At 55.5% G+C, this 15,469-nt stretch overlaps 2 protein-coding genes across 6 annotated transcripts; one reads left to right on the top strand and one right to left on the bottom strand.

Moving 5' to 3' along the window:
- Positions 1 to 753: 753 nt before the first annotated feature.
- Positions 754 to 5,139, top strand: PRSS8 (serine protease 8). Of its 2 annotated transcripts, XM_082429560.1 has the most exons (6): positions 754 to 1,092; positions 1,372 to 1,389; positions 3,087 to 3,249; positions 3,530 to 3,801; positions 3,892 to 4,058; positions 4,190 to 5,139. In XM_082429560.1, the coding sequence occupies exons 1-6, from the start codon at positions 1,008 to 1,010 to the stop codon at positions 4,511 to 4,513; spliced, it is 1,029 nt and encodes a 342-aa protein (XP_082285686.1). In that variant the 5' UTR covers positions 754 to 1,007; the 3' UTR covers positions 4,514 to 5,139. The 2 variants fall into 2 exon arrangements, with proteins under 2 accessions (XP_082285686.1, XP_082285687.1); XM_082429561.1 differs by lacking the exon at positions 1,372 to 1,389.
- Positions 5,140 to 5,214: 75 nt separating this feature from the next.
- Positions 5,215 to 14,936, bottom strand: KAT8 (lysine acetyltransferase 8). Of its 4 annotated transcripts, XM_082429527.1 has the most exons (11): positions 14,675 to 14,928; positions 13,291 to 13,365; positions 13,040 to 13,215; positions 9,350 to 9,403; positions 9,084 to 9,248; positions 8,228 to 8,317; positions 6,399 to 6,539; positions 6,208 to 6,301; positions 5,963 to 6,113; positions 5,657 to 5,811; positions 5,215 to 5,384 (listed from the first exon to the last, which is right to left on the bottom strand). In XM_082429527.1, exons 1-11 carry the CDS (start codon positions 14,883 to 14,885, stop codon positions 5,320 to 5,322), a joined length of 1,377 nt encoding a protein of 458 aa, XP_082285653.1. In that variant the 5' UTR covers positions 14,886 to 14,928; the 3' UTR covers positions 5,215 to 5,319. The 4 variants fall into 4 exon arrangements, with proteins under 4 accessions (XP_082285653.1, XP_082285652.1, XP_082285654.1 ...); XM_082429526.1 differs by lacking the exon at positions 5,215 to 5,384 and having other exon boundaries at positions 5,391 to 5,811; positions 14,675 to 14,930; XM_082429529.1 differs by lacking the exon at positions 5,215 to 5,384 and having other exon boundaries at positions 5,735 to 5,864; positions 14,675 to 14,932.
- Positions 14,937 to 15,469: the final 533 nt, after the last annotated feature.

Here is a 15,469-nt window from a genome sequence, read left to right as displayed (position 1 = left end):
CGCATTCTTTTTTCTCCATCACAGTTCGTAGCTTGAAATTATTCTGTAATTGCTTGTGTCATTATATGATTCAAGTCTGTCACCCCAACTTCACCATGAGCTCAGGGAAGGCAGGGACAGTGTCCACTTCGTCTCCTGTGCCTGGACCATATTAGGCGCTCAGTAAGTATTTGCGGAATGATTAGCACCACCAGACATGCTCACCACACCTCACCACAAGAAGATGAGGCTGCAGGCTCCACAGAAGGACCTGAAAAGGCCCCAGCCCGGGGGCAGACCTGGCTGTCCCGGGCTCAGATGCCAGGCCTCAGGCGGAAAGGAGGGAGAAGCAGCTGTGGCCCCCACGGTAACACAGGCCAGGCCGGGGCCTGGGGGCATAACTGGTCCGGGAGACCTGAAAGACCTGAAAGACCTGGGACCGAGAGCCACTGGGTCAGGAATCCAGCCATCCGGGTTTCCAGCCCTGCCTGGGGCTGCTCAACCCAACCCCCACGCCACACACACACACACACACACACACACACACACACACACACACACACACACACACACACACACACACACACACACACACACACACACACACACACACACACACACACACACACACACACACACACACACACACACACACACACACACACACACACACACACACACATAGGGGTCTGAGAGGACTCAGGACTTTGGCAACAAGAGAGGCCGGCTGAGCTGAGCAGGGAGGGCGGGGCCAGGGGAGGGGCCGGCAGGTAGGTGCCCTTTCCCAGGAGCTGCCACTCCGGAAGGAAGATCTACTGTGTACCCAGGCCGTGCTGGAGACTCGTCCTCACTGCCGGCTGCGGAGACCCCAGCGTTTCCCCTGTGCCCGCTGCCTGCCTTCAAAGCCGCCTTGGACACCTGCTCCCGCTTCCCTCTGGTCCTGACACCTGGATCTTGCCTTTGAACCCCAGCCTGAGGTCCCTTCCTTTGGGTGCCTGGTGTCTTCCCAGGGCCCCTGGTCCTGGGTCATGGCCCAGAGGGCAGGCCAGGGGCCTAGGTGGCTGGAGGCTCTGGCCACTCTGCTTTTGCTTGGATTATTCTGGAATGAGATGGGTGAGTGTGTGGGGGTGGGGAGTGTGGAGCACAGGGGGAGGGAGGGCGGGGGGGCGGCAGGTAGTGCACCGGGGCCGAGGGTATAACCCTTTTCTGGGGCACATCCCTTATTCTGGGCTCAAAAACCCCCAGCTTCAGCCTCCCTGGCTCTTGGCCTCTCCCCTCAGCTTTGGCTTCCTGGGGGGGGGAGCCAGCCCTGTGGAGAAGCAGCAGGTAAGGGTGGGGTCTGGGCACTTGAGACTTGCCTGCTTACCCCTCCCTCTTTCTCTTTCCCTCCAGGAGCCGTTGGGGCTGAAGGTGAGGCTCGCCGGGGAAGTGGGGGAAGGGGAAGGGGAGGGGGAGGGGCCGCGGGTTCAGATTTCCCTGGGGCGTTTGAGTGCCTGACCCTCTCTCTGCAAGGCCGTCTCGTTCACTCCTGTTATCTTATTTAGGTCCCCCAATAGCTCTGGGAGGCGAGGAATACAGCCCTCGTCCTTTGGATTAAGAAACTGAGGGGCAGAGAAATGACTTGCCCAATGGCACACAGCCAGTAAGTGGCAGAGCTGGGATTTAAACCCAGGTCTGACTCCAAACGTGGGTTGTTTTGAGGGAAACAAACCAAGGATCCGTCTCCTTGGCAATCCCGGCTTCACCATGTACTGGCTGTGTCTCGAATGCCAGTTCCCTCACCTCTAAAATGAAGTTGACGGAGTTCCCTGGGGGTCCACCGGTTGGGACTCCGCACTTTCACTGCCGAGGGCCCCCGGGTTGGGGAACTAGGATCCCACAGGCCGTGAGGTGCGGCAAAAATAAAATAAAATAAAATGAAGTCGATTCTGGGAATTCCCTGGTGGTCCAGTGGTTAAGACTCTGTGCTTCCAATGCAGGGATCACCGGTTCGATCCCTGGTCAGGGAACTAAGGTCCCACATGCCATACGGTGCGGCCAAAAACAAAAAATGTTTTTAAAAAATGAAGTTGATTCTATCTGTCTCCTGGGGCTGCAGTGAAGAGTCTGGAAGATTAAGGAAGTGAAAGCCCCTCTGGGGCCTGACGTTGCTTGAACTGCTGGTCTCTATTGTCCTTTTTACAAGGAGAGGGGGAGGAGCCTCACTGGGTGGTTTTCCCTGCTTCTGAGCAGGTGACTTTGTGAAGGGCACTTGGGTCCTGCTCCAAACAGCGGTCTCTGCGGGGGTGGGGCCGTCCTGGAAACTAGACATTCACACCCTGGGAGCCCGGCTGTTTTGTTCGTTTGTTCAACACACATTCACGACTCCATCCGTGTGCCCAGCCCTGTGCTGGGTGCTGGGGACGTGGGGATCTGCCCTCGTCCCTGCCCCTAGGGAACGCCCAGGTTGGCTGCTTGAAGCAGACACCGTCATAATGCGGAGCAGCCACGTCCGGGAAGCACGGACCTCGGCAGCTCCGAAGCGTCGTCTCACTCAGCCAGCAGGGTCAGGGCAGGCTACAGAGGGACTGAGAATTTGAACCATCTCTATAGGCAAATAGCAGTTTGCTGAGCGAAGTAGAGATGAGGAAAAGTATTCTAGGCAGAGTGACCTGAATAAGCCAAGGTCTGGAGGTGAACAAGTGTGTGGCCCGCTGTGACAGGGTGTCCAGAGGGACGGCTGGAGCAGATAGCTGTGCCATGGAAGGTCTGGAGTCTCTCGTAAGGGCAGTGCGGAGCCAGGGAAGGATTTAAGCGGGGGTATGACCTGGCCAGATTTGTAAGGAGTGGAGCAGATGGAAGGCAGGAAGGCCTGTGAGGACAGAAGCTGGATGGGACCTTAACTAGGCACTGGGTCGAGGGTAGCGGGGGGCGGGGGGGGGCGGTGTGCAGAACTGACCGTGACTGGTGAGCCATGGGATGGGAACACAGGGTGGCTGGTTTCTGTAAACTCACTCCGCAAGCTCCAAACCAGACCTCCTGGGCTGTGTCGGGAGTGGCAGGGTCGAGGATGTGGTTTGGGGGCCCCTGAGGACCTGACCCCCTCCCTCCCTTTCCTCCCTGGGCAGCCTCCTGCGGCGTGGTCCCCCAAGCACGTATCACAGGTGGTAGCGATTCAGCCCACGGCCAGTGGCCCTGGCAGGTCAGCATCAGCTACAAAGGCGTCCACGCGTGTGGCGGCTCTCTCCTGTCCGAGCAGTGGGTGCTGTCGGCTGCTCACTGCTTCCCAAGGTACCAGCTGGGTAGGGGGCAGGGTGGGGAAGTCAAAAGTGGGCTGGAGGTCAAAGTTCAAGGATCAGTGTAGGTCAGAGGTTGGAGGTTCTTGGGTTGTATCTAGGGATATCAATAAAGTCTGTAAGGATCCGTCAGGAGTGAAGGCCAGAGGTCACAGGTCACAGGATAAAACAAGGATGCAGGGTGGACCCTGAAAGGTCAGGAACTGAGGTTGGATGCCACAAGGCAACAGGGATCCTGGTCTCTCAGGTCCCAGCCTTTGCCCCTCTGCCTGTAGGGAGCACCGCACGGAGGACTACGAGGTAAAGCTGGGGGCCCACAAGCTGAACTACTACAGCTCTGACACCCAGGTCCGCACGGTGGCGCAGGTCATTTCCCACTCCAGCTACCTCCAGGAGGGCTCCATGGGTGACATCGCGCTCCTCCAGCTCAGCCGCTCTGTCAACTTCTCTCGCTACATCCGGCCCATCTGCCTCCCCGCAGCCAACGCCTCCTTCCCCAATGGTCTCCAGTGCACTGTCACGGGATGGGGCCACGTGGCCCCCTCAGGTGAGGGTGAGGGGGGCGCTGACGTCTAGAGGCACGGGGGGAGCCGACGCAGGGTAGGAGGCCCTGGGTAAGCATCTTTTGTCCCCACAGTGAGCCTCCAGGCCCCCAAGACACTGCAGCAACTTGAGGTGCCACTGATCAGTCGTGAGACCTGTAACTGCCTGTACAACATCAACGCCAAGCCCGAGGAGCCCCACTTTATCCAGCAGGACATGGTGTGTGCTGGCTATGTGAACGGGGGCAAGGACGCCTGCCAGGTAAACGCGGGGGGTCCGGGGAAAAGATGAGACAGGCGTGTCTTGGGAGATGAGGGCGCGATGGGGCTCGCACGGATGGTTGGAGGCCTGGCGTCCGGTCCTGACAGCTGCTGTGTGGATTTTCTCCTCAGGGTGACTCTGGGGGCCCACTCTCCTGCCCAGTGGGGGGCCGCTGGTACGTGGCAGGCATCGTAAGCTGGGGTGATGCCTGTGGGGCCCCCAACAGGCCCGGTGTGTATACTCTGACCTCCAGCTATGCCTCCTGGATTCACCAAAAAGTGGCAGAGCTCCAGCCTCAGGTGGTGCCCCAAATCCAGGAGTCCCAGCCTGATAGCAACCTCTGCAGCAACTATGGGGCCTTCAACTCTGCCCCAGCCCCAGGCTTGGTGGGACCCCTCCTTCTGCTGCCACTAGGCCTGACCCTGGGCCTCCTCCGCCCACAGCTCGACCACTGAGCTACTCACCCTGGGAGCTGACTTGCTTCTGGGACCTCCACATCACACCCAAGGGCACACGCCTGCTCCCAGGATGCCTGGGGCCTGACTTTGAGCCACTCCTTCCTCCCAGGACCCTGTGGGAGTTCAAAGCACCATCCTGACCTTTGCGCCCACTCTTCTGGGTTGCTCTTTGAGGCTGTAACCTCCACCACAGGAGTTTACTGCCTAGGAGTCTGCTGGCTAGAAACTCTGGTCACCTCCATCTGCTGTCCACAAGCCTATCGGTTGGGCTCCTATGGAGCCCCCAAGGACCCTCAGCTATGAAAGTGGGCCCCGGCTCCCCACCTGTTTCTAGAAGACTGCCCAGATGCCTGCTGCTAAAAGGCTGGCTGCAGCACCTCACCTGCTCTGCCTGATGAGCCCCATCATTTCACCCTCTCACAGTTTTCTGGGCTGGGGCTGCCTCTGGGCAGCATGCTTTCAAGGACAGAAAAGGCCCCACTCTTGCCTCACTGGCTGCCACGCCCCCTGAGCCCCGACTCCTGGACTCCGGAGGACTGAGCCCCCACCGGAACTGGACCCCGACTCGCACCTGGTGTGTGGGGTTAGACGGAGCGAGACGGAGTAAAATGTTCTGAGCACAACTGGCCGTGTGTGTGTGACGTGAAATGAGGCCCATCCGCTCTGGGCCTCTCCCTCCCACCTCCAAAGTCCAGAGCCACTGGCAGAACTTACTTTATTAAAAAAATGATGAAACAGGTCTGTACATATTTACAGGCTGGGGTGCAAGGAGGCACGGGTCCAGCAGCAGGGGCACAGGCCACTCACTTCTTGGAGAGTTTGACTTGCTTGTGCTTGGGGGGTGCCCACTTGAGGCAGACAGAGTCCACTGTGGGGAGAAGAGGCATGAGAGGCAGGACTGGGCCTCCGGGCCCGGCCGCTCGCACTGGCTGCTCTGCCCTGGGCCCAGGCCAGGTTTCACCTTGAGGTGAGAACAGGGGCAGACTGAGTCCTGGGGAGGGGGCTGCCCCAGGCTTCAGTCCTGGGAGCTGGTCAGACTGGTTGGGGATCCGATGACAGCAAAACAGAGGCCTTGGCTCACGGCAGTCCTTACATCTACCCCACACACACACACACACACCCTGGGCAGACTCCACCCACCTGTTATGGGTGGTTTCTTATACTGGGCACTTTTGAGGTGTTCCTCCACCAGCTTGGGTGTGACACAGATCACATGCTGGCCCTTCCAGTACTTGACCATGTTGAGGGACTGGAGGGTGCTGATGATGTCATTCTGGGTGATGCTCGTCATCTGGCTGCAGAAAGGGATTAGAGCAGATGCTGGAGAGAGCTCCCTTGCGGGGTTTGGCTGGGACAGCAAAAGGGGACAAGGAGACAGTGTGACAGCATCACGGCCAATCTTAGGAGAGTCCTTCCCTCTTCGAGGGTTCCAGGTGCCTCCCTTACCTAAGGTCCTTGATGGACAGTGTGCCCCGGAAGTCTCGCAGGATCTCCAGAAGGACCCAGGACCAGTAGCTGCGGTAGCTGAGCTTGCCCAGGTCAGACAGTGGCTTCTCAGGGGAGCCTACTGTGCTCTCCAGCTTGGACAGCTCATAACCTGGCAACGGTGGAAATGAGGAAACTGAGGACCCACCCTGCCCTGGCACCCCTCACCACAGCTGCCCTTCCTGGACAGGCCGGGAACCACTCACTGAAAGCAATGAGGAACTTTCCATAGCCACGGCGCTGGTAGGGGGGCAGGGTCAGGATGCAGGCCACGTTGTTCCCATCTGGTGACTCCTTTTCCTGTAGGGGTGGGTGGTCAGGACCTCTGCGGAGGCTCAGCCCCTGATTCTGGTTCATTCTCCCCCGCTCCCTCAACCCGGGCTTCCCGACCCAGCACCTTCGAGAAATAGCCGACGATGTGGGCTCCCTGCCTGTCCACCTCAGTCAAAATGTAAAAGACGAATGGCTCCACGTCGAAGTACAATGTCTTGTGGTCCAGGAAAAGCTTGGCCAGCAGACACAGGTTCTGACAGTAAATCTGAGGGGTCGCGAGGTGGAAGCAGGCTCAGGGAGCAGGCGTTAACTCCTCCGCCTCGCCCCACGGAGGCCTGGGCAGGAGCTGCCACCCTGCCCTGCAAGTGCCAGGCTCCAGACAGCAGCCAGTGCCAGCACGGTGAGAAGTGGGATCCTCACCAGGACAGTCATGTTTAGAATTGGAAGGAGTCTTAGAGTCACATTCTGATGGACGGGGAAACTGAAAATCAGAGAGCTATGCGCACTCAAGGAGGTAACGGCAGAGCTGGACCAATCATGGCTACCACTTCTGAGCGCTGAAGAGGAGCTCAATCTTCACAGACACGAACTCTTCTATTTCAGGTCAGGAAACAAGCTCAGGGGAGACAGTGGCTCACTCAAGGTCCCATGGCTGGTGAGCACTAGGGCAGGACTCAACCTGCTATATGAGTTCTGACTGTTCATGGCTGTGTCCTCAGCACCTAGCGCAAGGCTAAGCGTGAAGCTGGGAGCTTGGTAAATGTTTGCTGAATGGACGACCCTCGAGCCTGACTCTGCAGCCTGAGCTGTCTGCCCACTCAGCCAAACTGGGACAGAGAGACCAATGTCAGGAGGGCCAGTGGGACCTGGAGGTTGGCTTCATGGCAGAGATCAAGGACACCTTTTACGTCCACTCTCGTTTGACTCAACAATTGTGTGAGCCCAGCACCGCTAGACCCATTTTGCTTAGGAGGCAACGGAGGCTCTGGGGGGCGGCGGGGGGGGAGTGCTTGCCTGAGGCCCCAAAGCTGGAGAAGGCCGAGCTGGGAAGAACACCCACGTCTCCTGCTGGGGCCCCTCCTGCCGCCCCCAGCCCCATTCATGCTCAGGAAGGCAGAGCAGGGGGCTCTGGTGGGGCTAAGAGTGGGTATTTCCCAAGTTACTTATCACGAGGCTGACAAAGGCCCATGTTTACTAAGCCCCTATTCGATGCCAGGGACTGTGCTAAGTACTTTACTTTGCTGTCTCATTTACTCCACTAACAAGCCTGTTAGTTAACTATTAGCATAACTCCTGTCTTAAAGATGAGGAAACAGGAACAAAGGACCTTAAGTAACTTGTCCAAGGTCAGCTAGAAGTGACGGGGCGATTTGAAGCCAGGAGCCACTCAGAGGCCAGCCCTCTGCGTCTTACACTCTACTGGCCTTCCCCAGGAGACCTTCCCAGACTGACCAGGCAAGGGTCAAGTTCTCAACGACAGCAAAGCAGGCCCCAAAGGCCCCACCCTGCCCCAGCGAAGTCCTTCAGGAACAAGGAAATTAGCGGTCTGAGCCGCAGAGCTCTCCCCGAAGGAAACCTCACACAAAGCAGTTCACACCCAGGAAAAACAAACACCTTTTCTTCAGGCAGAAAGAGAAAGCAGTTTTTAAGAACAGCCTGAGGCAAGACAATCTCCACTCTGGGTTCCAAAATTGCCTGAACCTAAGCCACCCCAAGCTACCCCATCAGAAGGCAAGTCCTCAGGGACAGAAGGGAAACCCAGAACTCGAGGCTGGCACCACAGGGCCATGAGTTCACTATGCACCAACCACAGGCCGAGTGCCAGGCTGAGCACAAGCCCGCAGGCCTCTTCGCACACTAAGGCCGGCCTCTACCCTTTGGCGACGGTGAGGATCGTCGGGAGGTGCCCAGCGTGTCCCCCCACCTGCCACAGTGCCTCCCCCCGGGGCTCACCTTGTGGTCTTTGCCGTCTACCTCGTACACAGAGATGTTGCTCTTGCGATAGATCTCCTTCCCCGGGGGCTGCCGCCACTGGCACTGGCCCTGGGGGTGGGGATGGGCAGGGGGAGGCACAGGTATGAGGCCCCAAGGCTCCCCACTAGGTGCCCCATCCTGCCCTGTGTGGCCTGCAGCAGGCCTCTGCTTCTCTCCACCTGGAGACCCCGGGCTCCACCCTTTACCTACATCGAGTAATCCTCCCAAGCATCTGAGGAGACGGATGCTATTTTACAGATGGAGAAACCGAGGCACAGTAACTGGCTAAGTAACTGGCTCAAATATCACACAGCGAGATGGTTTTAAGTCCAGCTCAGCCTGGCTCTGGATGACTCTGGAGGGCTGGCACCCGTGACAAGGGCATTTCCCAAACCACATACATTTGCCTCAGTGTCTACCCTGTGGGAAACATGCCACTGCCCTGCCCCAGCAGGTCCTGCGTGTGGATTAAAGCTTCCTGTCTGTCCGCACCTCATGGTCCCACGGCTCGGGGCTGTGCTTACTTCCTCTTTTCCACAGGGGAACCTGGCACTGGACTGGCCTTGATAAACATGTGCTGAGGGCAAGGGACCCCAGAAGGTCCCCATTCCACAGAAGAGGAAACTGGGGTCTGGGGAGGGTCAGCAAGTTGGCCAAGGTCACTCCGGCAAAGGCAGAGTCAGGCCTGGAATCCAGGTCTCTCCAGCCGGGGCAGCTTTTCCTTGGACTCAACTGCTCTGGACCTGTCTCTCTTGCCCAGTGCCGCTGCCTCAGCCGGCCCTCAGCCTCTATGCCCACCACCGCACTCACCAGGCCCGGCCCGGCCCAGCCTCACCAAGTGGAAGCGGTAGCTCTTTTCGTATTTCATGTACTTGAGGCAGTACTCGCAGAGCCAGAGCTTGGGCTGTTTCCCATAGTCTTCAGGGAACGGGGAGAAGTACCAGGCATCGATTTCGTAGTTCCCGATGTGGATCTTGTCCACGTACTTCACCTTGGTGATCTGTGGGCGAGGTGGGAGTGAAGGGCAGGGGATGGCTCGGTCGGGGCAAGGGATGCCGTAGGGAAGGGGTGCCCCCACTTAGGACCCCCTCCCCTACTTACTGCCTCATGTTCCTTCTCCAAGGCTGCCGTTGTGGGGTCCATCTCTGCATAGGTCTGAGTGAGAAAGAAGTGGACACAGGTGAACAGAAGTGGCGGTCAGGCCACCCCTCCCATCTCAGAACCCAGCACTTCCCTCCTGTCTAGCAAACCTGTTTCACCTGGTTTCAGAGCTGACTGGTCCAAGTTCCTCTCCCATCTGCCCACCCACCCATACATCCCAGACACTCCTGATGCCCAAGTTTGGACCTTTTGCCTGAACAGGGCTAGGATCAGGAGGCCTGGTTCCAGTTCTTGGGCTGGTAAGAGCTTCAGCTGTACAACGCGATCAATCCAGCTCTGCCACAGTTGTTGTGAGACAGATGACATAATGGGCCTGGTCTTCCGCTTCCATAGCAGGAACTGGTGCGGACTGCCCGGTGTGCCTGGACCTCTTTCCTGCCCATGGGACTGCTCCCGGAGGCCACTCCCACAGGCACATCAGGCTCTAGGTGTCCAGAAAGGAACTCAACCTTTCCTCCCTGCAAACCTGTTCATCCTCCTGGGTTCCCCATCTCCCTAGGAGCGTCACCTTCAGTCCAACTACCCCAGACCATTAAGAGGCCTGCTCTCAAGACTCCTCCTCCTGTCTCAGCCTGGCATTCGAATAACGGCCACGTCCTGTTAGCTCTACCTCCTTGTCATCTCTGGAACCGGTTCCTCTGTCCCACACCAAATAGCCACTGCCACCGTCTCAGGTCTGGATAGTTGACGAGGCCTCTGTAAATTCCCAGCCCCCAGTCTCAGCCCCCTCAAATCTGCTCTGCTATTGACACTCCTGTTTCTGGCCTCCATGCCTTTGCACATGCAGTTCCTTCCACCCTGAATGTCCTTCCCTCTCCTAGAGCTGCCAGAAGATGCTTACTCAGCCTGGTACCGAGCATGAGCCAGGCAAGTGCATGATGAGGCAGAGCTTGGCGAGTGATCACGTGTTAATTGTTTTTGCTGTGCTCTCCCTGTCCTTCAAGGCCCAGCACCCTGGGAAGGTGTGGTCAACAATCCTCCAGGAGGCCTGACTGGATTCTTCCGATGCAGAATACATTCCTTCCCAAGTCAGGAATTCAGTGGTCAACAACAGTACCCTCCGACTCCCCCTTCTTGGCTTCCCCCATTTTCCAAGTCTTTGGAAGGCAGGGACTACAAGCCAGGTGGCACTCACAGCCCATCTTGTTCCTAGGCCAGACGCTGAAGGAGGAACCAAGTCCAGCCTGACAGTGGACGCAGGTAGGCCTATGACCTACACCAGAGTAGATGGCAGCCTTGCCCTGTAGTTCAGAAGGGAGAAGGAGCCAGCCTTTTACCCAGAACCCCTTCCACAAAGCACTTTGCCTGGATGGCCTCATTTAACCCTTTTGGCAACGCTGAGATACAATGTTCTTACTTCTATTTTACAGAGAAGTAAACAGGCAGGGAGAGGCGAGGTCACTGGCCCTTGGGGACTAGCCAGCTGCCATTTATTCCGAGTACTAAGCACTTACGTCGTAGGCATTACTCAGAACACGCCTGAGATGGGAGTCCTCTCTCTCTCCACTGCACGAAAGAGGAAACTGAGGCACAGAGAGGTGAGCTCACAGAACTGGCACCCAGCACAGCTGGGCATGGGCCCCTCGCCTGTCCAACTCCACACCTAACCCCTGCAAAGATGAGGGAAGGATGATTTTCCTCCTCACATGCCTCTTTAAAATACATTTCCCAACTCATACAAAACAATCCTCCTCTGCAAATGCATTAAAGAACTACAAAAACACTACTTTCCGTAAATGCTGCAGTTTATTTAGAATTAAACATTAATTAGGCTCTGAAGAACCTTGCTGATCGTTAACTCGCTGTTACTCGTTCTTTGATTTTATCCCCACTGGCCCACTGTCAACCACTCTGCTGACTGCCAGCTTAGAGGTACATCTTTGTGACTTAATGTGCCAGTACAACCTGGCTGGGGAGCTAAGAAAACCTTAGATCTGCACTGTCCGGTAGAGTAGTCACCAGCCACAAGTGGTTACCTAAATTTAAGTTCATTACATTCAAATAAAATTTAATTCTCGGGACTTCCCTGGTGGTCCAGTGGTAAAGAATCTGCCTTTCAATGCAGGGGACACGGGTTTGATCCCTGGTCGGGGAACTAAGATCCCACATGCCGTGCAGCGTGGCCAAAAAAAAAAATCTTCTAATAAAATTAAAAAATTTAATTCTTACTCACACGAAACCCATTTCAAGTGCTCAAGAGCCACACGTGAGTAGTGGCTACTGTTTCAGACAGCACAGAGGTAGAACACTTCCATTTATCACAGGACGTTCAATTGGACCGTGCTGCCTTAGATGGTGAGAGATCTTTTTTTTTGGCCACGCCATGTGGCTTGCAGGATCTCAGTTCCTGACCAGGGATTGAACCCGGGCCATGACAGTGAAAGTGCCGAGTCCTAACCATTGGACCGCCAGGGAATTCCCAGTGAGAGATCTTTCTAATTCAGGTATTTCAAATTTTTTTATCACAGCACTGTAAACCAACTGGCAAGTTTGTGTATATACATATATATATTTGTATGTGAGATAGAAGCTTCTTAAAACAATACTTACCTTTAATAAAGTACAACGCACTATGATATTTTCTATCTTGTCCTAGTTCTTCCATTTTTGAAATTTAAATGGTCACCACCCACTGAACTAATTTGGCAATCTACTAACAGCCCCACAGTTTGCAAATCATTGCTGCTAAGCCCAGAACAAGCACTCAGAAGGATGGACTAGCACTGGTTGAAAATAATGAAGGTATGGGTGCCTTGAGAGCTCCATAAACCCTCCTCTTGTGTGCACACCCCATCTCACAAATCCAGAAACTAAGATTCACAGTGGGAGGATAGAAACCCCCCAGGGCAGGCTAGCTTTGTGAAAAGAACCCAAGTTTTGGAATAAAGTGGCAGGAATTTCTAGCATGTTTCAAAGAGCTTGTGCCCCAAAGTAGGACAATCTAGTTGGCCAATCTAATTCCTAACTGGATTCCTAAAACTACCTGTACCTCCCTTGTAAACTGGGGATATAATGCTTACCTCACAGAGTTGCTGTGACACTTCAGTGAGATGATATACTGAAATACTTAGCCTAATACTGTGGCTCACAAGCCTATAAATGTTTGCCATTATTACTCTAATTTCAACCCACCCTTTTACTAGCTGTATGATCTTGGGCATGTTACTTAACCTCTCTGAACCTGCTTCCTGTTTTCCTCAAAAAGAACTAATTACCCCTGTGGTGTTGAGTTGTTAGGGAGGATCTGATGAGCTTATACAGGCACAACACTCAGCACAATGCTTGGCAATAGCAAGTGCCCCAAATCACTCATTCTCTTCCTCCCCTTTGGACTTCAGGTCCATCTGTCAATGTGGCACAGCCAAAAGCGAGCACGAAAGGTGCAAGAGGCCTGAGTTCCAGTCCCAGCTGTGTCATTTCCTTGCCACGAGACTGTAGCCAAGCTCTCACCCTCTCTGAGCCTCAGTTTTCTCATCTGTGAAGAATACCTGGGAAGAAGTAGATAGAGTCCCCTACACACTGTCGGAGCTTAAGAAATGGGAGCTGCTGTGGTTTTGGCACTGGGACCCAAGGGAGTCAGCAGAGGCAGCTGAGCCTCCTGCAGCCCCGGGGAAGGGGAGGGGCCCGGACCTTCTGCACGTGGTTGATCTCGTCATGCTTGCGCTTTTGGTTTCGAGTGATCTTTCGCTCAGGCTGCTCGGCCAGCTCGCTGAGGTACTTCTCTGAGTTCTTCTGCACGGCATCCTTCACTGTCTTGGTCAGCGCCAGCCGGTTCTTGTCTACCCATTCGTCCAGTCGCCGGTTAACTGTGAGGATGGGCCATGAGGGTGCTGCCCTTCCGCCCCCGCCCCCCCCAGACCTGGATACCCCAAATCACTCACAGCCCACATAGTGTACATAGAATTCCTCTCGGCCCTCCTGATCGTTCACTCGAGACTGGATCACTTCAGCAGAATCTGTGAAGGGAAAGGGCTAGCATCACCAGGAAAGAAAACGGGGCTGGAACAAGAGTGATCCTTCGCACTGAGGAGCAGTTTCCCAGATTCTGTGGCCAAATGTGTGCTAACCTCACCTGTTCACATCTGCCACTCCCTTCAATCACTGTCTGAGGTGGGCCAGATTGGTGCTGTTATTCTTATTTTAGAGACAAGGAAACTGAGGCCTATCCAGGGTCACCTATTTGAAAAGTGATAAGAGCTAATACTTAACTGAATTTAAATCTGGCTCCAAATTCAATGTTTGTTTTACTATACTCAGTCGTTCATTTGTTCAGGGGTCATGGGGGCTAGCTGTGGAATCAGACAGCCCCACTTCCTAGCTATATTTAACTGATCAAGTTATTTTGGCTTTCTGAGCCTCAGCATCTTCATCTATAAGGATAACCGTGCCCACCTCAAACGGTGAATTAATGGCTCTAAAGCTTTCAGTATAGCACCTGACAAACAGCCGACCATTCGATAAACGAGGAAGGCAACCACTGCATGTCTGGCCCTGTGCTGGGCTGCTGCTGGATACAGTGATGGATCATGAGCAGTCCTGCCCTCCGGAAGTTCCCACTTTGATAGAAAACAGACAGACAGACAATGACAACATAATGGTACATATACTATAGCTCAGGTATGAAGAAAATGTTGCATTTCTTCATACAGAAAGGGAACATACAGAAGGGAACGACTCAATCTGCCTGAAGGGAGTCAAGAATGGCATCACAGGGGATATGATCCTAAAAGGATGACTGGGGCTAGCCAGCTAAACAAGGAGAAAGGGAAGAAAGGGCATTCCAAGCAGAGGGCACAGGCGGTAAAAGGCATATGGCCTTCAGAGCATACAGTGTGGTCTGGTCTGGTCTGGCAATGGCCTTTACTAGGGGTGCTGAAAAACAGAGAGGTTACAAAAATGAAAGCCATTCTAAGGAACTTGGGGTTTATTTTGGAAATGAGGCAAAGCAATAGAAGGGAGGGGAAGCTCGCTTTTGTGTTCTGGGAGGTCCTCTCCGCTGGCGGCTGCAGGGGATGGATGGAAGGGGGAGTCACAGAGACAAGGGAGACCACTGAGGAAGAAGGTTAACAAGAAAAGGGAATGAAGCCTAAGACTGGGCAAGGAAGTGGATTGGGAGCTCTACACACAGTAGGAACAACTTGGCGAACGCCCAACTCGGGGAGGTTTGTAGGCGGCGCCCGGGCAAGTCCGAAAGTCCGCGTTCTCCTCCCTCAGGCCCCGTCCCGCCCTTAAACCCCGCCCCCTGGCCCTGGGTCCCGCCCTCACGCCAGGTGCTATCCGGCCTTCGGCACAGGTATGTTTCTCCGATCTCCACGGTGACTTCTGGCTCTCCACGCGCCGGAGTCGGCGGAGAGACGCGGCCCGGGGACGGGGAGGTCCCCTCGACCGCCACATTCTCGCCGGGCCCGGGCTCGCCCTCCCCCGCGACCCCTGAAGTCGCCGCTGCAATCGCCGCAGCTGCTCCTTGTGCCGCCATCGCTGTAGTGGAAGTGACGTCAGAATACAGCGCCGCGCAGGGCCTTTAGCTCCGGGTCAGCGGTTAGTGGCGGAGGCCGCGGCAGGCTGGAGGGGGGGGGAGGGGTGTGTGACGTCGCAAGAGCTCATTGGCTCGTGCGACGGTCCCCGCGGCGCTGGGCCAGATTGACGTGGACTGTGCCGGTTGCCCTGGAGTTGTTTTCCGTTTGGAACTATGGCTGCACCGTAGAGTTGAAGAGAGGAAAAAGGCTTTCCTGATGTGATGCCTCAGCTCTATCTTTTTTAAAGGTCCGGGTGCCTGATCGGGGGCGCTGCCCCCACTTCCCCGGGGCAGAGCCAAAGCAGCCTGCCTGGATGCCTGGCTTTAGGGCGATGAACTTGGGATTAACACCCATCCCCGTGCCGCCCACTTCCGCCTGCCAAATACGGGTCTCCCGTCTTTGAAGACTGGAGAAACTGCCTTCCTTGTTCAGAGTGGGAAAAGGACAGTTGGGGTGGGGGAAGCAGGACGGATGTGTCCTGGGACAGCCAATAAGTCACTCTCACAGAATCAAGCCTTTGTAAAGAAAGGACCAGGTCCCCTAA

The sequence above is a fragment of the Balaenoptera physalus genome (assembly GCF_965194825.1).
Source record: "Balaenoptera physalus genome assembly, chromosome: 16".
Lineage (NCBI taxonomy): Eukaryota > Metazoa > Chordata > Mammalia > Artiodactyla > Balaenopteridae > Balaenoptera > Balaenoptera physalus.
Note: the sequence above shows the minus strand (reverse complement) of the source record. Positions and strands in the feature narration are given on the sequence as shown.

Excerpts from the sequence above, each read along its gene's own strand:
- PRSS8 (XM_082429560.1), top strand. The coding sequence starts at position 1,008 with ATGGCCCAGAGGGCAGGCCAGGGGCCTAGGTGGCTGGAGGCTCTGGCC. Across the intron at positions 3,250-3,529 it reads GCTGCTCACTGCTTCCCAAG|GGAGCACCGCACGGAGGACT; the intron begins GTACCAGCTGGG and ends CTCTGCCTGTAG. Across the intron at positions 4,059-4,189 it reads GGGGCAAGGACGCCTGCCAG|GGTGACTCTGGGGGCCCACT; the intron begins GTAAACGCGGGG and ends TTTTCTCCTCAG.
- KAT8 (XM_082429526.1), bottom strand. The coding sequence starts at position 14,885 with ATGGCGGCACAAGGAGCAGCTGCGGCGATTGCAGCGGCGACTTCAGGG. Across the intron at positions 9,404-13,039 it reads AGATCAACCACGTGCAGAAG|ACCTATGCAGAGATGGACCC; the intron begins GTCCGGGCCCCT and ends TTTCTCACTCAG. Across the intron at positions 8,318-9,083 it reads AGAGCTACCGCTTCCACTTG|GGCCAGTGCCAGTGGCGGCA; the intron begins GTGAGGCTGGGC and ends CCCCACCCCCAG.